Here is a 27,001-nt window from a genome sequence, read left to right on the forward strand (position 1 = left end):
TATAGTTCTTTTACCGCCTTGGTTAAGTTTGTTCCTAGGTATTTTATTCTTTTTGGTGCGATTGTAAATGGAATTGTTTTCTGAATTTCTCTTCTGCCAGTTTGTTATTAGTGTGTAGAAATGCAACAAATTTGTATATATTGATTTTTGTATGCTGCAACTTCACTGAATCCAATTACTTCTGATAGCTTTTTGGTGGAGTCTGGGGTTTTCTTTGTATAGTGTCCTGTCATCTGCAAATAGTTCTACTTCTTTCTTACCAATTTGAATGCCTTTTATTTCTTGTCTGATTTCTGTGGCTAGGATTTCCAATGCTGTGTTGAATGAAGATGGTGAGATTGGACATCCTTGTCTTATTCCAATCTTAGCAGAAAAGCATTCAGTTTTTTACCCTTGAGTATGATGTTATCTGTGGGTTTATCATTATATTGAGGTATGTTACCCCTAAACTTACTTTGTTGAGTTTTTGCCATGAACAGATGTTGAATTTTGTCAGATGTTTTTTTCTGCATCTCTTGAGATAATCATATGATTTTTATCCTTCATTTTGTTGATGTGGTGTATCCCATTGATTGATTTGAGGATATTGAGCCATCCTCAGAATAAATTTGATTTCATCGTGGTGAATCATCATTCTACTGATTGTTGAATTTGGTTGCCAAGCACATTTGTTTAGGATTTTTGCTCCTGTGTTCATAGGGATATTGTCCTGCGGTTTACTTTTTTTTAAGTGTCTTTGTCTGATTTTGGTTATCGGAATAATGCGGTCTTGTAGAATGTATTTGGAAGCTTTCCTCCTATTCTGTTTTTTTAGAGTAGTTTAAGGAAGATAGGTTTTAATTCTTTTTTAAAGTGTTTAGTAGATTGACCTAACTCCATCAGGTCCTGGACTTTTGTTTGTTGGGAGGGTTTTGTTTTGTCTTGTTTTTGTTTTGGGGAGGAAGAACACTTTATTTCATACCTCAGCTTGAGAGTATAATGCATAGCTTTGAAGTTGAATCTGATGACAGATTCAATTTTGTTACCAGGTGTCTGTTCAGGTGTCCGTTTCTTTCTGGTTTAGTTTTGGAGGATTGTACATTTTTAGGAATTTAATGATTTCTTCTGTGTTGTCCAGTTTGTTGGCATATAATATTTTGTTGTAGTCGCTTACTAATCTTTTGTAATTCTGTGCTGTTGGTTTTTACTTCTCTTTAATTTCTCATTTTATTTATTTGAACTGTCTCTTTTTTTCTTGATGAGTCTGGCTAAAGTTTTATCAGTTTCACTTTTCAAAGAAAGAGCTCTCGGTTTCATTGATTTTTATTATTTTTTAGTTTCTTTCATTTATTTCTGCTCTGATTTTTCTGTCCTCATTTTACTAACCTTGGGCTTTGCACTTCTTTTCCCCTGGTTTCTTTTGTAAGGTTGAATTAAGATTTTTCTTGTTTCTTGGTTGTATTGCTATCAATTTCTATCTTAGAACTGCTTTCTCTATGTGCCAAAGATTTTGAACCATGATGTTTTAGTTTTCATTTGTCTCCATGTATTTTTTTAATTTTCTTTTTGCTTTCTTTGTTGACCCATAGGTGGTTTGGTGTTGGGTTGTTTGTTGTTGTTGTTGTTTTTTAAGATTTTATTTATTTGAGAGACAGAATGAGCAGGGGATGGGGGAGAGGGAGACAGAAGTACACTCCCCTCTGCATACAGAGTCTGATGCAGGGCTTGATCCCAGGACCCTGTGATCATGACCTAAGCCAAAAGCAGATGCTTAACCATCTACGCCACCCAAGTGTTCCTAAATGCTTTTTAAGGTTAAATTTAGTGAGACCTTTTTAAGATTTTATTTATTTGACAGAGAGAGATCACAAGTCGAGAGAGAGAGGAAGGAGCAGGCTCCCTGCCTAGCAGAGAGCCCGATGCGGGACTCGATCCCAGGAACCTAGATCATGACCTGAGCCGAAGGCAGAGGCTTAACCCACTGAGCCACCCAGACAGCCCCTAACATGTGATTTGTCTTGGAGAATGTTCAGGTGCACTTGAAAAGAATCTATTTTTTTTTTTTTTTGGATCTGATGTTCTACATATATCTGTTAGGTTCACCTAGGCTAATGTCTTGTTCAATGACACAATTTCCTTACTGATTTTCTGTTTGATTTTCTCCATTGATGCAAGCCGGCTATCCCCTACTGTTAATGATACTGTCACTTTCTCCCCTTATGTCTGTTAATATTTGTTTTATATATTTAGATGCTCTAATATTGGGTACGAAGAGATTTACAATTGTTATGTTCTCTTGTTGGATTAATTCTTTATCGTTATGCAGTGCCACTGTCTGTTGTCATAGTCTTTATTTTCAAGGTGATTCCATCTAATATAAGTATTGCTACTCTGGCTTCTTTTCTTCCTTTTTTTTTTTGGCTTCCATTTGCTTGGAATATCTTTTTCCATCCCTTCCCTTTCGTCTTTATGTTTTTGTAGGTCTGAAACGAGTCTCTTATAGGCAGCATATAGATGGGTCTTGTTTTTTTATCCATTCCATCAGCCTAGATCTTGTCGTAGTATTTAGACTCTTTATATTTAATTATCAGTAAGTGTGTATTTATTGCCATTTTGTTCATTGTTTCCATAGCTTTTCTCGGTTCCCTTTTTTTCTTGTTCTTTTTCCTTGTGATTGATGACTTTAATGTTATGCTTGGCTTTTTCTCTTTTTTTGTGTATCGGGTGTAGGTTTTTGGTTTGTGGTTATCGTGTGGTTCACATCTTAAGTATACAGCAATCTGTATTAAGTTGATGGTCACTTAAGTTTGAGCATTTTCTAAAAGGACTGCATTTTTATTCCCCCACCTTCCATGTTTTATGTATATGTTACTATATTTTACATGTTTTGAGTGCCCTTAACTACCTTTTTTTTAAATTTATAATTGTCCTCATTGAAGCGGGCTGGAGCTGGGAGTTCCTTGGCCTGGAGGGGGATGACTGGAGCTGGTGTGGGCTAGGGGCCCAGGGCTCACTGAGGCAGCAGGCCATTTTGAGTGCCTGGACCTTGCTCCTGTCTTTGCTATCAAGGTGGAGGGGGAATGTGAACAATGGCACTTGTCAGCCTCTCCAGCTCTGGAGAGATTTCCAGTAGTTTCCCCTCCATTTTGCCCATGCTGTAGGGTTAGTAAATGAACTTTTCTTTTTGGTTCTTAGAAGGATTGTGCTTTTTTGCTTTGCCCAAGGATGGTTAAATCTGCACGGGGCCCCTCAGTGCTGTCCCTCCTTCCTGTAGTTGGTAATGTTGGGGGTCGGGTTCCCATTGTTACTGTGTCTCAGGCTCTCCACCTGTTCTCTGTTTGGTCCCTCTATCCTTTGTTGTACAGAAGCTGTTGAGTCATTCCTCGTTCTTCCAGAGGAATTGCTCTCTGTGGACGTGTAGATTCCATCTGTCTTTGGGAGGTGAATTCAGGGTCTTCCTATGCTGCCATCTTGGACACTTCTGGACTTTTATATCTAAGCTCCTATCAGCATCTCTACCTACAGATCTCTCAGACGCTGTATTCAGTACATTAATAACTTAACCTTTCCCTCTTCCTCTCCTCTTTTACCCACAAAGAAACAAAACCAAACCTGTTGCTTTCTTAATATTTCTCATCTCAGTGAGTTGTACCACCCTCATCTACAGGTTTAAGCAGGAAGTTTGGGAATTACCTGTGACTTCTGTCATGTCATCGCACCTCCTGTTGAGTCAGTGGATCCTCACATGATGCTGCAAGATACTATCTCACGAATATGGCCTCCTTTTTTTCATGCATCACCTTGATCCCAGTTCAGGCCAGTGTCATGTCTTACCCTAAGTCTCCCTGACTTTCATCTTTTTCAGTGACTGAAGTCCTCTTTTAAAACACGAATGTAATTGTGTTCTTCCATGCTGAAAATCCTTCAATAACTAGTGATCGTCATTAGGATAGCTCCAAAATCTTAATGTTGTTGAAAGGCCAGAGTGATGCGGCCATGGCTTCAGTCACCAGCCTCATTTCTAGCCCCTCTCCCTCTCAAACTATGTACCAGGTACAGCGAAATACCAGTTTCTGAACAAGCTACGCTCTTTGACTTTCCTGTAGGCCTTCTGTTTGGAAAATGCTTCCCTCTACCAGTCTCTGCTCTCAGAGCCTTCCCTGACTACTCCGCTGATTAACTGCCTTACATGCCATTAGGTACTCTTTGCTGAGTGTCCCATTGTATCTGTACTCGCTGCGGTATTCATCTCACTTTATTGAACTTAACTTGTTGACTTGTTTCTCTTTAATTAAATCATCCACTGCCTGAGGTCAGAGGTCATGGCTGTTTCATCGACTGTGCATCTTCAGTGCATAGCCCAGTGCTGATACATAAGTAATCACGTGTTAGCTTTTGTTATTGCCGAGTAAATGTCCGATGATAAATACCTTTCAGAAGTCAGCTTAGATAGTACTTTTTTAGCACTTTTTAAGTCCTTTGTTTCTGAGAAAGCGCAAGTCTTTCTGTGATGAATATGAGATTCATATTCGAATCTCTGTGGCTTTCCTTAATATTGCTTACCCAGGTCTTATAGATACCAGATTGTTACTTTGTTGTCATCTTCTGATCTAGTCTCGTCTGTCAGGATCACTTGGAAATGGCGTTCAGAACTGATAAGCAGGATAATTGAGAGAACTTGTTCTTGATACGGAGTCTGCTTCATTTGATATAATCCTTTAGGATCAGTTTGATTATCTTTTCCTTTTCAAAGCATGTATTGAGTTTATAGTCAGTTGAAAACTTCACATCTTTTGCTTGAGGAATTTTGAGTTTTTAAATCTAAATAAATAAATAGACCTAAATAAGGGATTTTGAGCCTTTATCCTTGCTTTAATTTGCTGTTCACTTATACCCATTATTCCAGTCTTTTCCTTTGTCTTGATTTGGTTATCCTTACACTTAACTACTTTTTCTTGCCATGTGTTGTTCGTAAATTTGGGAAGCATGTTAACTAAGGCACGTGGCCTATCATCTGATCTTATCTAAATTGATTAATGAAACTGTCTCTGGTGTCCTTCACATCATAGGAAATATTGAAAGCCATCTGACTCTACAGCCTTTAACCTGTTTATAAATGTATTTAAATATCCACTAATCCATTATATCTAAGGGATGTGAAATTTTCTTTCCTTTTTTTTTTTTTTTTTTTTTTGAAGACTTGAAGACTTTGCTGATAATAAAAATATCCTACATTATTGTCCAGTCCAGAAAAGCCTTCAGAAAATAGTTTAAATGACCTGTTTGGAATACTTTTGGTAGTATCTAATGATTATCAGACCATCTGTTTAACTATCTCTTCTAGTATTTAGCAGGGATTGACCTCTGTTCCACACTTCAATGAATCTTGTTCTTTTCACTTTTATTTTTTTTTTAAGATTTTTAAAATGTATTTGACAGAGAGAGAGAGAGTGCGCACAAGTACCCAAAGAGGGGGGTGGGCGGGGTTGGGGGGGAATCAGGCTCCCTGCTGATTGCCCATGTGGGGCTCAATCCCAGGACCCTGAGATCATGACCTGGGCTGAAGGCAGAGGCTTAACCCACTGAGCTACCCAGGCACCCCTGTTCTTTTCACTTCGGAAAATTTTAGGCAATATATTGCTTGTTTGGCTCCATTTGACAGCTCCCTTATGCTCATTAAGTTCCCAGAGCTCACTGACTGACAGTGTCTCTGTCATCAGATTATGATCAGATTTGTTTGGTTGGAGAGTTAATTAATCAAAAATGAATAGTTTTCTTATCTTAATATTTTCTCTATTCATTCCACTTTGAAAATTGTTCTCATGGGTAGATAAAATTGAGCAAGAAAAAGGAATAACATAGATTTACTTTATTTTTTTTGATAAGTATAATAATATCCCAAAGCAATAATTCTCTCTTTCATTTCAGCACTTTTGCCTTAGATAAGTGTTCGATCATTTAAAAAATCTTAATGTTTTAGGTGTCTCAACCAAATTGAATATTTTTACAAATGTCTTTTTAAAAATTTAAACTTATTAGAGATAACTTACTAGTAGTCATACTTCTGTTTTTAATTTCTCATAAAGATTATTCGTGTGACTGTCTTTTTATTTTTTCATAGTTTACCTTTTTTCATTCCAGTTTAATTTAGTGCTTGAACTTTGGCTCTGCCTCTTGATGACTATACTATGTCCTTAAATGAATGAACTTCTCTGAACTAGTTGATTCATCATAAAAATCTCCATTTTGATAAGAGTAATTGCCATACAGTATTATTGTTGGAATTTAATCAGGTAAAATACAAAATAAAACACATAGCCCAGTGTCTAGCAGCTGATAAACTCTAATACAGTGCCTGACATCTAGTATCTGGTAGATACTATTAGAGTTTTCCTATTTCTTAGGATTTTGAAATCCATTTTCCTAAAGAATAAGACATTTGTCTAGCTCTCTCTGCTCATTATTCCCTACTTTGAATTCAAGATGAAGCTTTTTACCATTTCCCACTTTCTTACTATTTTGTTGTTGTTGAAAATGTCGTGATTGTTTTCTTTTAATGGCTGAATAATATCCCTATGTATGTATACCACACATTTTTAAAACTATTTTTTGAAGTTTAATTGATTAGTTTCAGGTGTACAATAGTGACTTAATATACTCTTACTATTTCTTACTTTCTCATTTAGGTTCAGAGGAGTGTATTTTTAACACCTTCATTGAGATATAGTTCCTGTATCCCTCCTCACCCATTTAAAGTGTACAGTTCAGTGTTTTTTATTTTGTTTGTTTTTTAAAGTATGTTCACAGCGTTGTGCAGTTGTCAGCATGATCCTAATTCCAGAGCATTTTTTTTTACCTCAGAAAGAAACCCCATGTCCACTGGCTGTGACTCTGCCTTCCTCCCTTCTCCCAGGCCCTGGAAACCAGTAATCTACTTTCTGGGATTGTGGAATTGCCTATTTTGGACTTTTCACGTAAACGGAATTCACACAGTATGTGGCCTTTATGTCTCCAGCTTCTTCACTTAGCGCCACGTTCTCGGGGTTCACATGTACTTCGTAACTGTAGAGCCGGATAGCCCGCCCTATGGCTAGAGCACATTGGGTTTATCCATTCATCCACTGATAGACATTTGGCCGGTTTCCACTTTGGAACTGTTAAGAATAATACTGCTATGAACGTTTATGTACGGGTTTCCATGTGGACATCTGTTTTCATTTTCCTTGTGTGTAAACCTTAGGAGTGGATTTGTTGGGTCACATGGTAGTTCTGCATTTGGCCTTTCGAGGAGCTCTGTTTGCAGAGTGGCTGCGCTTTCGTTCTCCAGCAGGGTGAATTCGGTTGTTCACGTCTTCCCAGGAGTAGCAGTGGTGCCGTTTTTGATTTGAACCATTCTCATAGGTGTGTAGTAGTAGCTTCTGGGCATTTCAATTTGTGTTTCTTTAGTGGCTTGTAATGTGGAGTATGTTTTTAGGGGCTGATTTTCCATCTCTACATTGTCTTTTGTGACATAACCTCTTTAACTATTTCATCTGGCTTTTTATTGGATATGTTATTTGAGAGCTCTTTATGCAAAGAATGTAAATCCTTTATCAAAAAGATTTTTTGCAAATATTTTTTCTCCATCTGTGGCTTCTCTGTCTCTATTCTTAATATTAGCTTTAGAAGAGGAGAAGTTTTTAATTTTGATATAGTCTCATCTTTTTTTTTTCTTTCGTGGATTATGCCTATGATGTAATGTGACCCTAACTCAGGGTCACGAAGATTCTTTACTATGTTTTTGGCCATAAATTTCAGTCTTGAGTTTTATAATGTCCATGATTCATTTTGAGTTTATTTTTGTATATATGCTTGTGATTGGATTTTTAGTGTCTCTGTATTGCCTTTAGTTTACTAAGCTCTCATTCCCAAAATGCAGGAAATTTTTTAAATGAATGCATAAAACTAATTGGAAAGGTAAACTTCTTACTTTAAATTACCAGACAATTTTCATACAAATTCTTTAAAAGGATATGTTCATTTTTTGTCATATCCTATTTAATGCTGTAAAATTATATTCATCTTGCCTGTTTTATAAAGAGGTATTCAGACATTTTAATTGCTAAAATGTTAAAATATTAAAAAGCAGCATTCAGTTTAAATTACAGTTGGAGTGTTCTGTTGAGAAAATAATATATGAAGCCAGTTTAATATTTTACAAATACCAGTAATTAGTAGGAGTCAGAGGACCTTCTTATCTTCTTTCCCACTTGTTGTCCTCTTCCTGGACCAGATCCCTGTGTAGCTCATTCCCTCTCTTTGTGCACGCGTCAGAAAAGCTTTCCCCAATGACCATGCTCTTTAAAATGGTAGCCTTACTCCTTCCAGCAGTCATGGTTCTGCTTTCTGTTTCATTTTTCTCTGAGCACTTTACTATCCTCTATGTGAATTTTATTTTAATCTGCCTCCCTTCCCAGAATATAAGCTCCCTGGGGGCAGCATATTGATTACTGATGTGTGCCTGGCGTATTGTAGGTGCTCAATAAATGTTGAAGGAAAGAACAAATTAATACATGAAATACATGAGACATTTATTTGCCACTGTGTTCATTTTAAACTTTAGAGCTTCTAATAGGTACATAGTAATAAAAGAGACTATCTGATAGTAGATTATTTATAATGTTTCAGTAAATACTTGCTTTAGGAACCTTTATTCTTATTTTTGCGATTTTAAAAAATTATTATCTACAGGGTTCAGTTTGGCAAAGACTTGGTGCAGATGTGACAGCAGTTGAGTTTTTAGGTCATGTTGGTGGAGTTGGAATTGATATGGAGATATCTAAGAACTTTCAACGCATCCTTCAAAAACAAGGATTTAAATTTAAATTGAATACAAAAGTTACTGGTGCTACCAAGAAGTCAGATGGAAAAATTGATGTTTCGTAAGTATGCTTCATTTGGTTTTGATACGATATCTTGATCTCTTTGCTTCAGGAAAACCCTCTTTTTCAGAATCAGAGTTTGTTATCACTTAGGGCCATTTTATTGCTTAATATAACTCTGTATTGCTTATTAAATCTGTCCATTGAAATTCATGATGAAGTTGATGCCAGAAAATTTAATCGAGTGTTCTCACTGTAATGTGCTTCCTCCTGGTATACATTTGGAAATATTTACACTCTTAACATTCAGTAAAACTCAGTATTTTTAGATATATAGGGGGAAATCAATAAGAATATTAGATTGTTTACTGTGTGCCTGGCACTCTTCTTACCAAATATCCCTATAACAATGAAATTATTTGCCTAAGGTCACACAGCAAATGAGGGGTGGGGACATTGCTTGATCTTTTCGTTGTAAGACCTATGTTCTTGTTTTTTGTTTTTGTGAGGTTTGACTGATAGACCTCTAGAGGATTTGTATGTTTTCATGGCATGACTCCTGTTTGTTTAAAGTGTCAGCATCACTTTAGAAACATCTGTTCTTACATTTCTAAGTCAGTTGTTTCTGTTGATGTGTGGTTAATAGTCATACACTGTTCATTGTCTAGTATTGAAGGTGCTTCTGGTGGGAAAGCCGAAGTTATCACGTGTGACGTACTCTTGGTTTGCATTGGCCGACGACCCTTTACTCAGAACTTGGGACTGGAAGAGCTTGGAATTGAACTAGATCCTAGAGGTAGAATTCCAGTCAATACCAGATTCCAAACTAAAATTCCAAAGTAAGTTGGATAATTATGTGCATTTTCAAAAAACTTAAAAATTTTATTTTAAATACTGTTTTGAAAATAAGACTTGACATGCTTAAATGCACTGGCTTTGGGGAAGAAGAGTAAACTCATCTGTGGAAACAGAAAGAATTAAATGGTTTCATTACCCGGAGATGAGAACCGGAACTTACAGTTACCCATTTTGTTTATTTTTTGGTTACTTAGTAACTAGAAACTTATGTTACCATGGCATAATGAAGATGAGTAGCTGTGGCGGCAGAAGTTGACTGTGTTTCTTTTCTTCTCTGTGGTAGCATCTATGCTATTGGGGACGTGGTTGCCGGTCCAATGCTGGCTCACAAAGCAGAGGATGAAGGCATCATCTGTGTTGAAGGAATGGCTGGTGGCGCTGTGCACATTGACTACAACTGTGTACCCTCTGTGATTTACACACACCCTGAAGTTGCTTGGGTCGGCAAATCAGAGGAGCAGCTGAAGGAAGAGGTAATTCTGGGGTAGCTTGAATGCCATTGTATGAATTGAGTTAATGACGCTGGTGGCTGAGAATCATTTTATTATTAATACATTTTGAAACGCTGGTGGCTGAGAATCATTTTATTATTAATACATTTTGAAATTATGTAGAACATTATGTATTTTTTCCTTTTTCAGTAGTATAGAGGAGATCATTCACTTGCCTGTCTTCAAAGTGGTAATTCCAGAGCTCTTACATTTTCCTTTGAAATACACCCCGATGAACTGATGTTTGTGTTTGCTTGTGTTTGTAGCCAGAATGTATCTCATTAGCAAGCAGTTTTGGTCTTGCCCTTAATATACTCTGAAGAGTTGCCTTCTTGGAATTTATTTTCTGAACATATGGTGGATGATTGCACTAACGGGAATACATTTTTTCACCGTTTATGTAGGTTCTCATTTTCTTTCTCTTGCAGGGTATTGAGTACAAGGTTGGGAAATTCCCCTTTGCTGCTAACAGCAGAGCTAAGACAAATGCGGACACAGATGGCATGGTGAAGATTCTGGGACAGAAATCAACGGACAGGGTGTTGGGAGCACATATTCTAGGACCGGTGAGTATCCGAAAGCCCCAAACCCCGTTATGATTTCTGGAAAGTGTTGCTGTTTAGACTCAAAGCCAGCTGCTCTTTACATCCTGAGGTTATTTACCAGCAGAAGTTTGTGTGTTTTTGATAAGGCAACCGGCAGCACTCTCGTGGGCTGGCTCATCACATCATCTGCTTTCTGTTCTGCAGCTGCCATTATCCTCTTGAAACCTACACCAGGCCCTGTGCCTGCTGAAAACTCTCCAGTGGCCTTTTTCTGCCTTGGGCTGTTAACATACAAGGCCCCACGAAATCTGGTCCTGTGTGGCTTCCTGTCTTTCCACTCTTCCCTTTCGCTCAGTAATTCCCTGCCTCATGGGCCTTCTCTCAGTTTCCTAACAGGCCTATGTTCCCACGTCAGCGCCTTTGTGCTTGTGGAACCCGTTTCTTGGAATTCTGTGCCTCCACGTCTTTGTATGACTTGTTCCTGTTAGGTCTCAGCTCAGATGTTACCTCCTCAGAGAGGCTCTTCCTCCCACAGGCCCTGAAGTATGCACTTCCCTCGGCATCTGCCACAGTATTGGTAATAGAACATTGGAGTCCTTAGTCTGTAACACATTTTTATGTATACGTGCAGTAACTTTAGTGTTCACGGTTGTGGGGGCAGGAGTTGCTCTCCCCATTTTTGAAGTGAATAGATGAATGAAGCGCACACTGAGTGCTCGAAGGGACTCAGCCGTAGGATTAAAATCTAGGCCAGTTGGCTCTGGAGTCCAAGCCCTTCTCTTCTGTGCCGCCTTTCCGGTTAAGCTTTTCCTGCCTGGAGGCAGTTAGTTAACTGCTCTAGCAGCAAATCCTGTTGGCTTGTAGTTTTTGCCATGGGAAAAAAATGACTTCTTGGGCTGTTCTCTTAATAAAGGGCGCTGGTGAAATGGTGAATGAAGCTGCTCTCGCGCTGGAGTATGGAGCATCCTGTGAGGATATAGCCAGAGTCTGCCATGCACATCCGGTAATTATGGATAACATGCAGAATTAGTGGTTACCTCAGGTTTCTTCTCACCCAGAAGTATTTGGTTTCTAATTTTAAATTTCTTCCCTTACAGACCTTATCAGAAGCTTTTAGAGAAGCAAACCTGGCTGCATCGTTCGGCAAACCAATCAACTTTTAAATTAGAAGATTATATTTTTCTGAAATTTCCTGGGAGCTTTTGTGGAGGTCACATTTCTGAATAGGAAATGCTCACAGCTCCAAGAATTTCTAGGACTGAATTATGAAACTTTTGGAAGGTTTTAATAGGTTCGGAGAGAATGGAATAATCTCATCTATTTTAAAATAAATTGAATATTTTGTTTCAGTGCATTGAAATTGCAGAAAAAAGCTACTTATAGTAGCATCCTGGAAAATTTTCTTCAACCCATATTTTCATGTTGTTTCTGAACGATTTGACTTCACTAAATGTATGTTACATAGCTTTTATCTCTGCTCTTGTAAAGTTGGATTTACTTACATGGATGGAGCTGGCATAGGGTATGTGAGCCAGCTGTGTTTGAAGCAAGGTGATCAAGTTATTTTAAACTTGGTTTTCGTATTGGAAACAGTCATTAGGATCAGATTAAAGTATGTATAAACCATACTGATGTAAATAAATGATCTCACTTATTTTATTTAATCCCTAAATTCTTGCAGCTTAGAGGTAGAATTTATGTTTAAATTTTTAAGGACCCATTGAGGTCTGCAGTTTCTAGTTACCCAGTTAGCCAAATTAAGGAGGTATATCTGTGAAATTCAGATACTAAATGGAGACATAACTGTATTACAGCAGGGAATGAAAATACAGAAATAAATAGCTTAAATATTCATTTACCTGTTGTTTTGAGTGGATGTCAAGATGGTCCTAATTCTTTATGACTACCTGTAGTGTATATTCTTACCTTACGTCTGTTTATTCCTCTTCTAGGCCTGGATGTATCTTTTTACCACACTGGGGGACGACACTAAGGCATTTAAAAGGTCATTACCCTTTCATCTGTTGTAGTGATACCAGCTAACTGTGGAGCATACACTTTTGGAGACACAGCATATGGAAAATTTAATCTGTTTTCTCCTGTGGCTTTCTAGTATATCCGTGGCTGGGTAAATGACTTTCTTTAAAGAGAGCTATAAAATCATATTTATTGATTAATGTTTAAAATGGCCAGCTTTTGAAACACTTCAGTAACAAAGTATTAAATGTTAAAATAGGCTTTTGCATATTTTAACTAAATTAAAGAATCAGATTAAGTAGTTCTCAAATTTAGGATAGCATATTCTAACAAGGAAAAACTGAAAGTACTAGAAATGTGCAAACTAGATACTCACTTGATTGCAACTTACAGATCACAGCCTAAGGGAAAGTTTAGAGTGCAATGTGTCAGCAGAAGGCTATGTGGGATAAGGTACTGTCAATTGCTCAGTTAGAAGGAAAGTGTTGGGTTGTCCTCAGGTTTTAATTGCATCATCAGTGGGTCACATTTCCCTTTTTCTTCTATGTCCAGTGGTCTGGGACTGTGATGGTCATGAGTGATCCATTATAAAGACTTTGGATTCTCTTACTTACCTTGGAAAAATAGGGAGTTTCTCTCTCAGTGGGCAGTTAACTTGGCTGAACCCCAACTCCATTTTTGCTGGGGGCAGCAGCTGAAACATTTACCCAGGCATTTCAGCTTTACCTTGGCTGCATTATATCTATCCCATGCATGGTCAACCGGACACTGGGCAAATGTATGCAGAGTTGGGGGGGTCCTCCCCACATGTGTCTCTCTTCTGGGGCTCCCCCCGCCTCATATTTTAGTTATTCTCATTGCCCCCGACCCAGTCTTTTGATTCCTTAATCAGTAAAACTTGGCTTCTGCCTAGTGTGATACTTGCTGGGACCCAGTGCTGTTCTCGGTCACCTCCCCTCTATCTCCGGCCTGCTTCTGGTGGGTCTCCAGGACCTTTACTTTAAAACATCTGTATTTTGTTCAGATTCTGCAGTAGTCATAGCAGGAGGGCTGGCCTGAGACATGCTACTATGCCATTATTGGAAATTACCTCTGTGTGTTTAAAAATCTGAAATCCCAGTATTATGTGAAGTGCTAGTTTAAACTTCAAACATGTTACCTACTTTAGGGAAAGAAATACAGTGAGAAATAGAATTTAATATGAAGTTCTAGTTATAGAAACACAAAATAGTTAAGTATATCTAGGCGGGAATGAAGTTGTGGGTATAAAACAGATTTTAAATATTCATTTATTATTTACTAAGTTCTCACTATTTTCTTGGCTTGTGAGGGGTGGGAATTAGTTGTCCAGTTCCCTGAGTTAATTAAAATGAGTGATTCCGATGTAACATCTTCAGTCGTTTAGCTAGAGAGGAATGGGTAGTAGAAAAGACTTCAATTTTAAATAAAATATTTAAAATTAAGGGAAAAAATTAGTTGCTGTAGTAGATGATGTAAAACAACTTTGCTAGGTAGTAGGATTTCTACCTAAATAAAAATGACAAATAATTGCCTTGAAGGAGAGGGAGGTTGCCTTATTGTTTAAATTATATCTGTTTCCATAAGTTTGGTTTAGGCTGAGCTTCACATGTGGCTGTGTTCGTGTGGGTGGTAGTTCAGTGCTACCCAGAACTGGTCTCTCTCTAAAAATTTGGCAAAAGACCACTGAGGGCTTGGCCTGTTCCTCCAGCTCCGCTCTGAGGTTGACAGGGGTTTGGCAGTTGGAATACAACTGTTTTCTTTATCCCATGGAATACGTGATTGTTCTGTGATTGTTTTGGCCTCTCGTACGGACTGTAGCAGAGAATCTCTAGTTTGTGAAATCTAATAAAGCCAGTATAAATACTGGGAAGTCACAGTATCACTTTGCTCAGTTGGCAGGAGCAATGTTCCTAAACTCTGGCTGGATTTCATTTCCGCCTTCACCCTCACCACCTAGAATAGGGCCAGGATTGCTCACACTCGAAAGCCACAGTTTACCCTCCTGATTTTCTAAAAATTGCTTTTTGTTCTCTTTCCCAGAGCAAGGAATCCTTAGAGGAGATTTGGAGATTGGAGCCACTGAGTAGCCACTGAAATGGTGAAGGGGTGGGAGGGCCTCAGGCTATATCTACCCCTACGGCCCCCACTCCCCAGCCCCTAACCTGGGCCACCCCACTGGAAGGTGATTTGGGGGCAGATGTGTGGTGGATATTGACTTAGCAAACATGATAGCTTGTTTATAGACAAAAATAGAAATAAGGTCCCCTGAAGGCAGTTTGTTTATAAAACCATTTTACACAATCAGTAAAATTTAAAAATTATCCCCAATATATATTTATACAAAAGGACTGTATTTTATTTTTAACTCCGTACAAAATGTGGTGATTAAAAACATTAAATAGGTAATGAGTTGTATTTTGAAGATCATGAAGTCAGTTTTTTAAATGGAGCTCTTCTCCTTTGGCTACCTCGGCCACCTTCGAGCCTTTCCTCCTCTGTTACAAGCAGGTGCTATAAACGGCAACCTTCTGGCTTATATCCTTTAGGAGCGAACGGACCTCTCCTTCTAATCTTACTAATTCTTGAGCTTTATCTTCTAAATATTTTTGATTGTCCTCGTATTTTCTTTCTAAATCTGTGGGAGATAAAAAGAAGTAGTCTGAGCCATTTATACTAGAATGATCTCTACCTCCTGCTACTCCAAGACAAAGTGAACAGATTTTCAACCTTTTAAATAAACTCTGTGGAGGTCTTATGTTAAAATACTTTATGAAAGCATGAGCCTGAGACCCACCTTTCAGGAGCTGGAGCTTGCTATTGGCTTGAGCCAGAAGTGTTTTTGCTTCATTTTGTAGCATTTCAGCTTTCCTTCTGGCATCCGCGGATTCTTCGGTTTTTTGGGCAATTAATTTTTCCACTTTCTTATACTTTTCATCCACTTCGCCATCTAGAGCCTGCAGTTCCAGGTAGAGAACAGGGATACATGTAATCTCTGACATTTAGAGTGTCCTTGTGGCAAGCTTGGAAGGGCACTCAGGCATTAAGCTATTTGCTGTAAATAATTAAATATTCTGAAACAGTGGAATTATAGTACTGACATAGGAGTTGTTTTTTTGCTTTTTTGTTTTTTTTTTTTTTTTTTAAATGAAAGATCTGAAAGACACTTCAGAGTTGGAGCAGGGCTCCAGGCCTTCTTTCTCCTATCAGCACTTTTCTCTGGCAATGGCGGAAGACAATTACATGGCAGTAAAGAAGTAGGTTTTCTCTAAGTAGGTTTGCTGTGATCCAGTGTTAGATATCAGAAAAGGCCCATCTGAAGAGCTGACAGGTGGACCATCTGGACTGTGACTAGTGTGGGGTGTGCAGAGACTGAGGGAAGGAAGGGGAGATGAGACATTGGTGTGGGTTTGACCTGCAGGTGCTGCTTTGGAGAAACATTGTTCAAATAGCCATTGATAAAGGGACCTAGCTCAGTGTCGGGGGTCTTGTTCATCTTAGTGTAATCAAATGCTATGTTTTTGGGGAAAATGCTATGTAAAAAGACTACTTGGGAAGATGTATGCTCTCAGCACCGCGAGAAAGTACAAACGTGATGGGAAAGGACAGGGTAGTGCACTTTGCTTTCTGCTTTGTTCTCTTCCCAAACTGGAGGTAGGAGGAGGTCTCCTTTCTGTAATGTCTAAGTGCTACATTAACCTCAAGGAAAAAGCTTGACAAAATAGCAGTTTATAACTCCCTGCTATTCCTTTAACAGTTGGCACATTCCCCTCAAAAGTGTAAAGAGGTTTCTTTGGAGATAAACATTTGCCCGCTGAATGTGTGTTTTAATGATTACGTGGCTTCTAATGAAAAATTTGGGGTGTATGAGATTTTCTCTGCAACGTATAGTACCTTCCAGTGAGAAGCATGAATGCGAGCGGAAGAAGTGAGATTTAGTTCCCTGCTAGTGGTTCTGTGACGGACTCCTTAAGCTTTTCCTACCCTGTTTTTCAAGATTTCTCAAACAGCCAAGTAAATACCGTATGTCATAAAGGCCTTCCTACTTGAATTACCAAAGTATAAGCTCTGTGTGTTTGTTTTAAGACTTCCGCTCCTAAGTTAATTTTCATTTTTCTGTGTCCTTATCCATGTGTGGATATGAGGGCTTAGGTCACACTTCCTGGACACTTTCATATCCACTCCCACTCTTTTCCATCTGGGTCTCTAATGACTGCTATTTCAAAACAAGTCACTGGGGATATTTCTGATGAATAACCGTTGGGTCCATGTCCCTTACTGATTCCAAGGAAGGTAATAAGGAGACTCATTGCTCCTTTATGAACACGGCTATGAAGTTACAAAGCTTTACTCACCTTTTTAACATCATCTGCACTTTGTTTCACAGTGTACACTACTTTTTCAATGTATTCTGCCTCCCCAGAGTTCTGGGCCGCCTTCCGCTTCAGCTCTTCCACGTTCCTCTCTAGCTCACTGATGCGCTGGGAGGCGTTGAGCAAGGTCTCCTCAGAAGCAGCGGTTTCAGACTCAATCTGCAAGTATAAGGTCCGTCACCCAGCCAGCCATTAATTTAACAAGTGGTCGGGCGTGCTGGGGATACAAGTTTAGAGGAAGATTAAAGGCTGCTTATACTCTCTTGCCCTGGACCCAAAGAAAAAAAATGACTAAAAGGAAAACAGAATTTCAAGAAAGCTTAAATAAAGTGCCCAACTTTATTCTTCTTATAATTCTGATGATCTTGGCTGGAAATTCATGTAAACTTCTTACTGAACCACCCCCAGACAGCTTGATGTGTTGAGAAAGCACTTTAAGGACACCTGGAAGCTTTGGCTAAACAATGGTCATAAATAAGCAGATGTGAGAGGAAGGATTTCCACAGAAATTTCCAAATTCATGTGGGTGGGAAAATGATAACTCCCAAGTCCCCTTTTGTTCTTCCTGTCAGCTCGAAATGTTAAACTCTAGTGAGGTTATGGGTCTTCAGAAACCACCCGGAAAGTTGAGTGTTCTCAGCTAATTACCAAAGGCAGACCAGGGATGTTCTTGAAAACTTGGAGAAGTCACTCTAGGACTGTGAGATGGCATGTCGCCTGGGGAGGTGATGGCTAGGCCCCATAAATATTCAAAGTAATTTAGTGAAAAAATTTCTGGGTAATTGGTGAGGATCCACCTATGATCTGATTTCAAAGAATAATCAGTGAACATTGATTTTTAAAAGCTAGCCCAAGTTAAGCAGTCTGACCCATGACAGAAGCACCAGTTTCACTGAGCACCTTGGGTTTTTTTTTTTTTTTTTAATTATCTTCAAGCATTGGTCTATTCATAGAAGTCTGAATAATACTAATGTCATAACACAGACATGGCAAAATTTGTTAGTATTTCAAACCAAATGATTGTTAACCTAAAAGTTCACCCATTAATTAACATAGAAAAATACTCTTAGTAGTTCTGATTCTTAGACGAGAAGCTGTATAGTTTTAATTATAAATGATTCTGTTTGACAAGCTTTCATTAAAAGCATAATTTAGACGTTCTTTTTGCTTCTTAACCTAAAACGCTTCTTGTCCCCCAGGGTCCCTGAAAAAAAAAGTGTCATTGTTCACTTGTACTGTCAAGCCGAATATCCCACCTGTAGTTCCATTAAACACTATATTTTCTATTTTGCTTCTTAAAACTTAGTAATTTTTAAAAAAAGATTTACTTACTTTAAAGAGCATGTGTCTGCAAAGCAGGGGGAAGGGCAAAGGAAGAGGGAGAGAGCATCTCAAACAGAACTCTGAGCTGAGCACAGAGCATGACTTCAGGTCGATCTCACAACACTGAAAGCACAACCTGAGCCGAAACCAAGAGTCGGAGGCTTAATCTGATTGTGCCACCAAGGTGCCCCAAAACTTAGTAATTTTTATAAAGTTACCTAAATAGATTAAGTTCATTAAAATGTTAACAGCACATGAGAAATTTGCAAAACCCTAGAGATAGAAAAATCAGAATAATCAAAGGGTTAGAACATCATAGTCTGGTGGGAAAATGTAATTTTTCCACACCTGAACAAGAAGGGCCCCCTATGTATATACTCAAAATTTAAGAAAGAACAGTGGGGGAGGAACTATTCCTCATTTTCTTGAGCATAGTAGAATAGGGGAAGACAGGTTTCTATCAACCAGTGGAAGGAAAAGCAGGCTGAAAGACCACCTCTCAGAATTTAAACCTTAGGGACTCTTGGCCTGGGAAGGGTGACAGTGCAGACTAATGGCATCTAATTTCAGAATATATTATGAGAAGATGGGTAAGGGATCATAGGAGTCCATTTCCCATCCATTCTTATAAAACAAAAATTATATTTGCATTACTTTTAAGTGATACGACTTTTAGAATAAAGTACTAAATCCACGTGAAAAATTCTTTGCGTATGCTTTTAATATCTAGTAGTCCCTGAGTTGAGTATTCTGCTTATGGTAAGTTTTTGGGGTGCCTGGCTGGCTCAGTCAATAGAGCAGGTGACCCTTGATCTCAGAGTTGTGAATTCAAGCCACACACACGAGGCGTAGAGTTTACTTAAAAAAAAAAACACAATAAGTTTTCCATGCATTCTGAACAAAACATTGTTCAGCTGTAAGATCCCTAGTAGGTTCCTCTAGAATTGGGGACTGGAAGCATTTTGACCTTCATTGCTCTTCAGAGGTTTTCAAAACGTACAATAAAATTTTGTGAATGCTCACCTCATAAATTTTGAGATACTGTTGTTCACGATGTAGGTTGCTTTTGGGCTGCCTTTATAACAGCAGGAGTTTCCTATAACTAAGTTTTAAAATTAATACCATCCTTCCTACTACTGAGTAGCATCTATGTGATTCCTTGAAGGAACAGGAGATAAACACATGGACTATGAAAGTAAAGGGGACTTAACGATCCACTGTCTTCAGGGTCCTTTTCCCCCCTCAAGCAACATTTTTAGCACCCGTGCTAAGGGAGTCGTTCAGCTTTACTGAGATTAGAGCTGTCTCTCATGTTCAGCTTTCACCTGTCAGATGGGCTTCCTCTCTGGGTAGTTTCTGTGAGCGTTTTCTGCCCGCACAGTGAGGGCTACACTGTCTTACCGAAGTGAGCAGGTTCTGGGTTCCCTGGATGTCTTCATCTGCCTGCTTAATGGCTTTCTCTGCTGCAATCTGGGCCTTTTCTGCTTCCTCCAGCGCTTCCTTCACCATGTCTGTGGTGACTTTAACGTCATTTGCACTTTTGCTGAGTGAAAGGAGGAGACCGTCAATGTGAACATGAAAAAGTTACTTCCTCTCAGAACATTAAAAAAAAAAACTTTCTTTTAAAGTACAGCCCTCTTGAAATGACCCAGAAGGACGCGTACAGGTCACTCTTCCAAAATGTCCCTGGTTAAAGACTTTTTACTCCCTGCTAGACACACAAGCCCCCCCAAATGCTAGAACGTCTTCAGATACCTGGCTCTCTTAGCTTCTTCCAGCAACATCTCCGCTCTGGCAATGTCAGCAGCGCTTTGCTGTAGAATGACCTCGACTTGAGAAAGGCTTTCAACTCGCTCCCGAATATCTTCTGTCAAGTTCTGTAACTGCTGCGGGGTGCTGGGCATCTCCATCTTTAGTACCTCATTAGCCACTGCTTCAATGCTGTCCAGATCCGCACTATCCTCTGTGAAAACAATGATGTCCCCGTGAAAAGGTCAAAGTCACAGATGGCGACTCAGTCCCTTCTGGTCACCCACCTGGTGAATAGCCTTCTGGGTGACTCCAAGACCTAGGTACCTCCTGTTTAGGAATTTATAGTCTAGTTGAGTAGTTACATGTAGAAAAAGTAGCTACAGGAATTGGGTACAGCCTGGGAAAGTCAGGGAGGGCTTTGTGGAGGATGAGGAACTGATCAGGTTTTGAAGGATAGTAGGACTCAAAAGGAGGAAGATGGACCTCTCTGGATGGAGATGAGCCACGCATGTTCCATCAAAGTCCAGCAGAGCGAGTGGCTTAGGTTACAGAAGAGTAGCAACTGGGGGAGGAGCAGAGGGAGAGAGAGACTCTTCAGTGGACTGCATTGAGCACAGAGCGTGACAACGGGGCTCAGTCCCATGACCCTGATCCCATGACCTGAGCCGAAGCCGGGAGTCAGAGGCTTAACTGACAGCCATTGAGGTTCCCCGACTGGTGCCAACCTTTAATTGAGGTTGGGAGAACAGTTAGGACACTACTGTAATTGCAGAGGTAAAGAGCTGATACTCCTTACATAACTTATCTGCATTCTAGAAGTTTTCAGGAAGGGAGAAAATAAAGGCAGAGAAGCAAGAGAATCTGATAGCCTATTATCACAGAAGCCAAGGAATTTCAGATGTCTAATGTGAAAAGTGGTCATAAAAATGCCCAAGAGGTTAGCCTTCAAACATGTCATTGATTTAAGTTTTTTTTTGTTTTGTTTTTCAATTATTAATACAAAAACGGACCCCTAAGCAGGAAAATATTTGATCAAGTGATGGCTTCCACAGGATATTTTGTAAGCTATACATAGGATTATCACTGGCTCCTTTCTTAGTCCCCATTTTCCTTGCGAACAGAATAAACAGTATTTTGTTCAGGCGCCCACTTCTAAGGGAAGGTAAACTGAGCAACTCGGAGTTAAAAACGGATCAGTCTGCCAGTTAGGGTCATTCCATTCCATCTGACATTTACACATGGAGTGGGATGCTTTTCTGGTGGGTGAGATTTATGGAGATGACTGCTCCAGACTTCTGGGTAAGATTTTCTTCGTTTAAAAAAGATGTAACAGGGGAACGGGTGGTCTCTTCTTTCATTAGGTATTATTGAGGCTTTGTGTGAAGTGTGAAACTTTGGGCAGTCACCTTGTAAACCGGGAGGAGCTGGCCTCAGCAAAGCAGATACCCTTACTACATGAGCCTCAGAACATCTTGCTAGGTGAGACAGTATTTTTGATGAAGTCCATCTCAGTTGAAAGTTTTGTGTAACTTGAGGCCAAAACCTGTACTGATAACATTCAGACTGTGACCAGAAACACTTAAGAGCTGGACCACAAACTCGAGAGGTTTTCTCTTTCTCTACAGAACATGAAGCAATAGAGCTAACCATTAAGTATGATGTCCTGCAAATACCAGGATAACAAAGCTTGGCAGGCAATGTCAAAAAGCCACTATAAGGATCTAATGACATTCTGTGTAATCGCTAACAGATTCCAAATTCCGTTCCCACAGTGTGTGTTTGACTTGATTTCCTACGTGGTGTCCCATCTGTGTCTGCAGATGATCAGAGAAGAGGACTTACATACACATAAGCTTAAGAAATGCCAACATTTCTTCACAACATTTCTTCTTTTTGTTTTTTTTTTTTTTCCTTTTTGGAAATGTGACTCTATTCCCAGCCAGAAACTGATTTTCTCTAAAATGCAGACTTGAATCCTGGTCTCCCAAACACAGACTCTATAAAACATTTTTTATATTCCATGAGAGGAAGAAACGGTTACAAGTCAAACGAAAACAACTCCTTACGGGTCAGAAAGTTCCTGATTTGCTTGATCAGATTCCTCAGGTCCTCGTTGCTCTTGTCCACCTTTTCTTTGGTGGCGTTGGTTTTCAGCAGAACATCTTGAGCATTCTGTTTGGCCTCATCTGCCCTCAGTTTTGCTTCAGATACCTAAATATGAAAAACAAATGACCCAGGGAATGCCACTGAAAAGCTATGCATTTGGAACCACAGGTTTTAGAAACAAATGTTTCTTCCACTGTACTGTGTTCCCCTACAGAAGAAAGTGCTCGTCTACAGATGGCGACACAAGTTCTCATACAGATCAGGCTAGCACAGAGACATCTTTTCTAATAGTTTCTAATTCCTCCAAAACATTTGGTGGCCTATAAAACAGGATGTTAACATGGTCACTTTAGAAAAAGTAATGCTCCATTGCTCAGCATGAATTTTTTATAGTACAGCTCAGCGTATTCACAACCTGGACCCATGATAAGTGACATAATGGTCTCAAGTCATTGTCATAAGAAGAGAGCAAATTCTTAAATATTCTTAAATATTCTATGAAAACCTTCCTGTGTATTTCTTCCACTGACCTCACAAAAACCAGAACTTTCAGACCTGACATGTTCTTGCCATGCCCCTTCCATGTGACCATGGAGAACCGATCTCTCCCTTCCAGTTCTCCAGCCCGTCGCTGAGAGCCAACACCACAAAGCAAGGCTGTCCACTGAATTACCATCTTGGAGAGCTGCTCCACTTCGGCCAGCGCGCTCAGGACGTCTTGGTCAAAATCCATGGCTTTCTGCCAGGCTCCGTGTGCCACCGTGACCAGGCCCCCACAGCCGGGCCCCCCACACTTCTTCTCGCCTTCATCCGTTCTGCAGCTGGGGCCGCCACACTCCGTCTCGGAACACGAGGCCCCTGGGGGCGTCCCGCAGGTCTGCAACAAGTCGGGGAGCAGGCACCAGCCTTCAGAGGGGGTGTCTGTGCCTCGGCACAGCTGTGCAGGGCCTGGGTGGCCCCAGAGAGCGTGTAAGTGGTCCTCAGCAAGGATGCTTGGGAACACAGTGTTCGGAGAGAGGATCGTACAGCTTAGGAATAAGCTGCCCTACTCACTGCCAAGGAAACCGTTTACGATGCTTCACCAGTGTCTCCTGCCCCAGTGAACTGGAATGTCATCCGGGCGCTGCGTGGGGTGCAAACATTATCTGATGTGAGGCTGAAATCTGCCATTAGGAGAGCCAGAGAATGCTTCCCCTTTATCCTAAATCATGAGACTTAAAAAAAAATATTGAGAAACTTTTTTAGACTTAGTACCGTGGTCGACTGTTCTGGTCCACAGAGTGACCCAGAAGGCCCCTTATGTAGCCTTTTAGTACCTTCAGATCGAATGAGGAAGACAGGCTCACTCTCCCTGAAACAGCCAGGAAGAGGTCACGAGCTGTAAGTAGGAAGGAAAGCACACAAAGGAGAGACCACGGAGTGTTGTAGTTGTTGGGTAAGGATGAGCTGGCTGGTGGGATTTGAGCAGGGAAGTGGGAGAACATTCCAGATATGAGAAGGAAACAGATAACAGTAGGAAAAAAGGTAGGTTTAACTTCTACAAACAAGCAACCTCCCACCATTCTCTCTACCTGGACTCCTCTTCCTTATCTACCAGAAACTTCCAAAGATTGGGGGCTGGTCATGGCGCACACATGCAAACAAATGCATCATAAGTTTGTTCTATGATGGAAAATGCTGAGCAGGGAGCAAACTGGGGAGCTGTCCCCTCACACAACAGAGGCAGTGAAAAGCAGGTAATGCTCCTAATAAGGAAGGTATCCTTTTTAAGAAAAAGTTTTTGAATAGTCGACTCCTTAGACTAATAATTTTGTGATCGTTACAATCCCAAATTGTAACCTCTCAAATTATTAAATAGTCTTTCCGGTGTCTGGTTTATAGTACCTAACAAGCTTCAGAAGAGAAAGTTTATTCTGTGTGCTCTAGAAGAACATGGGCCTTAGGAAGAGAAGCATGAGGCCTCAGGGATGCTTTCTAAAAACAATCTGACGATACACGAGATCTGTTTTATTTCAGCCACAGGCATGAGAAAAAACAGCCTGGGTCTCGCTAAAGATACACATAATGAGAACTGAAGGTACTTAAAAAACAGAGGGACAAAAGCCTCTCTCCCCGAGAAATGTCAGTATGCCCCCCCACTGCTTTGCTGCCCTCTGTTGCAAAGCAGACATCCTTCGGCATGCTCTCTGCTTTGATTTTAGTGTGTGGATATTATTTGTGATGACTGGTTTTTATTGGCATTTCTAAGGAATCAGTCCCAAAAGGAGAGTAGACTGAGGGAACGGTCTGTCATCTCATGCCTGTATATAGTGACTTTGTCCCCTACAAAGCTTAGTAGACTCCCTGCTCTGGGCCGCCATGTTTCTAGTGAACCATGACAGGAGATCTGCCTTAACTCTACATGCTCTAAAGTGTGACAGGATAATATCTAACCCTGTGGGCATCAACTACGTTTGGCACAACACAGTAGCGACAGCGTGTTTTTGCCAACTGCAGGGAAAGCGAGATGGGCAAGAAGGCAGGGAGGGGGCCTTTCACAAAAGACAAAGTCCTAAGGAGCCTGAACTGTCCCCGACTTCTCTGCACCCACCTGCCTCCTGCTTTTACTGCTCCCATGTTCCTAAGCGAAGAGAGGGCAAGCCTTTGTTTATAAACAACACCCTCCCCATTCTCTGTAGGTGTCCTTCCCTGAAGAACAGTAAGGAAAGGAGGACAAAACAGGCAGAGTTTGGCTTTCTTTGGCCTTCCGCCGGATTTCATTAAACTCACTACTCAATTTCATTTGGCTCCAGAGTTACTCTTTAAAAGCTTCTGGGAAATGAATCTACTTTCACCGTTGGTCTCGGGGTTAATCTTCACCTGGTAAAGTTACTGGAACAAAGGAACATTCTGATTTATACCCAGGGAAGAAATTCTTCTTTTATTTTTTCAACTCCCTCCCGGAATGACTCCTGAATTGCTCCACAGAGAACGGAGCTTGCGCTTTGAACTAGAACTACGTAAAAAAGAGATGTCCACAATCTATAAAGGGCTCAAATTTGAATACGAAGGCAGGGGAAAGTAGTCCTGATTCTCTATATCCCAGAGAAACCTCTGGAAGCAGGAGTTTTAATGGGGGGAATGAGGGGCGGGAGTTGGGGGGGAAGATGATGATGTTTTGATCTGGCCTGACGGGGATACCCATAGGTGCCCAGAGACCAGTTTCACTCCTGCTGGTTCATTCGCAAAGTGAACAGGATCACAGACAAAACAGGGAGCTTTTTCTTCCTATCGCACCACAGCCTTGGGGCCAAACCCTCGCAAACCTTACCATCTCGGCAGCCGCTGAAAGATCCAGACTTTGCAGTTTGCCCGCTAGCTCATCCAGAAGACGGGCCTGCTCCTCTTGCTTTTCCCGGAACTGGGCTTCTCGATCCATCATCAAGTCTTCGACTCGGTCCCGGGTGAGCGCCGACTGCTCCACGGTACTGTTGGGGTCCATGGTGGAGGCGTTCACCCTCTCCTCTGCCTCCAGGGACATCTGGAAGTACTTGGTAATGCTGTCCAGGGCACCTAGGGCACGGAACGCAATGGCCCGCAGTGAAATCTCTCGTGCCCAGCCTCGGGGAGCGATGCCCGTTTCTGGGGTCTGCCCGCCCTACATTTACTGTATGGTTTTGTTCTAAAATTCAAGGACAAAATCTTTAGGAAGAAACATAACTCTCCCCGCAAGCAATGGCTACCCTTCTTCCCACAGGCAGCTATTCTGGCTCTGGAGGGTGCCAAACATCTGGATGCACAATTACCGATCGTGCAGATGTTCCTGCACACAGCCAGTCTTCCAGCTCTTTCTCAAGAGCCAACAGCGGAGGCAGCCCGCACATGACACGTCCAGATTTATTTTTTTCTCTTTTCCTAGTCATTTAACTATTGAGATCCACTCAGATGGCCAGTAGGACATACATAAAGCGGGACAGCCTATTGTGGCTTTGAGGACCCAGCCAGGAAAACAAAAGGATCGTGCGTAAAATAGGAGGGTTAGTGGGATCTGACGCTGCAAAGATTGTTTCCTGACCAGGCAACATTCTTGAACATAAAAGAATTTGCTGAAGTGTAATTTCTAAACTACTCAAAAGAGCCCATCTCCAAGAAACACCAAGGAGGTTAAACCATCCACTGAAAACAAACCAGGAACCAGCTTGCCCAGTGAAATCTCTCCCGTGTCTTGGGCTCCCCGAGTCCCAGGTCCTCCATCTGTAAGCGGGGACTCTGATCCTTATCTGTGCCAGAGACTCAGTGAGCAAAAGCTCTAAGATTATTAGAAAGCACTAAACGTTATGCTGGAAGTGCTGGACTAGAGGGGCCAGACAGTGGGTTACAGCCATTGTGCGGGACTGTGTATTTGCACAAAAAATGCTCACCCCGAATATCTGAGTTTTTGATAAATTCCAATTGCTCAGCAAGCTCTTTCACTGTGTTGTCTAGGCTTTCCGCTTCTGTCTGTAGAGACTCTAGCTGGCTGGCTGTGCTGTTGCTTTGTGAAGCCGTGTCCGACAGCTGCACCTCGACCTGAGCCATCTTTTCTGAAACATCTTTGGTTAATTTCCTGTAAAGAGGAGGAGAAGTTTGCCAATGTAAAAATAAACCAAAGGGGAGTTCTGAAGTCCCGTTTCTCTATTTTCCATAAATACCATACCCCTTACTCTGTAATTTCAAACCAATTCCGAACTTTCTATTTC

The 27,001-nt window shown here is 40.6% G+C and overlaps 2 protein-coding genes across 3 annotated transcripts in view; one reads left to right on the plus strand and one right to left on the minus strand.

Annotated features, from left to right (window-relative positions):
* DLD (dihydrolipoamide dehydrogenase) overlaps positions 1 to 12,588 on the plus strand; it is a 29,511-nt gene extending 16,923 nt beyond the window's left edge. Inside the window, exons 9-14 of the mRNA XM_082692022.1 lie at positions 8,710 to 8,900; positions 9,509 to 9,679; positions 9,982 to 10,171; positions 10,618 to 10,755; positions 11,648 to 11,737; positions 11,832 to 12,588. Coding sequence (XP_082548148.1) covers positions 8,710 to 8,900; positions 9,509 to 9,679; positions 9,982 to 10,171; positions 10,618 to 10,755; positions 11,648 to 11,737; positions 11,832 to 11,897 — 846 coding nt within the window. The 3' untranslated portion in view covers positions 11,898 to 12,588. The remainder of the gene's footprint in view (positions 1 to 8,709; positions 8,901 to 9,508; positions 9,680 to 9,981; positions 10,172 to 10,617; positions 10,756 to 11,647; positions 11,738 to 11,831) is intronic.
* A 2,474-nt stretch (positions 12,589 to 15,062) lies between these two features.
* Positions 15,063 to 27,001, minus strand: part of LAMB1 (laminin subunit beta 1) — a 68,199-nt gene continuing 56,260 nt past the window's right edge. For both annotated transcript variants that reach the window (XM_082691980.1, XM_082691979.1), the window contains exons 26-34: positions 26,684 to 26,868; positions 25,594 to 25,835; positions 22,957 to 23,160; positions 22,244 to 22,388; positions 20,181 to 20,388; positions 19,827 to 19,968; positions 17,085 to 17,261; positions 15,527 to 15,686; positions 15,063 to 15,367 (exon numbers count right to left, since the gene is read on the minus strand). In XM_082691980.1, coding sequence (XP_082548106.1) covers positions 15,231 to 15,367; positions 15,527 to 15,686; positions 17,085 to 17,261; positions 19,827 to 19,968; positions 20,181 to 20,388; positions 22,244 to 22,388; positions 22,957 to 23,160; positions 25,594 to 25,835; positions 26,684 to 26,868 — 1,600 coding nt within the window. In that variant the 3' untranslated portion in view covers positions 15,063 to 15,230. The remainder of the gene's footprint in view (positions 15,368 to 15,526; positions 15,687 to 17,084; positions 17,262 to 19,826; positions 19,969 to 20,180; positions 20,389 to 22,243; positions 22,389 to 22,956; positions 23,161 to 25,593; positions 25,836 to 26,683; positions 26,869 to 27,001) is intronic.

The sequence above is a fragment of the Mustela nivalis genome (assembly GCF_964662115.1).
Source record: "Mustela nivalis genome assembly, chromosome: 12".
Classification (NCBI taxonomy): Eukaryota; Metazoa; Chordata; class Mammalia; order Carnivora; family Mustelidae; genus Mustela; species Mustela nivalis.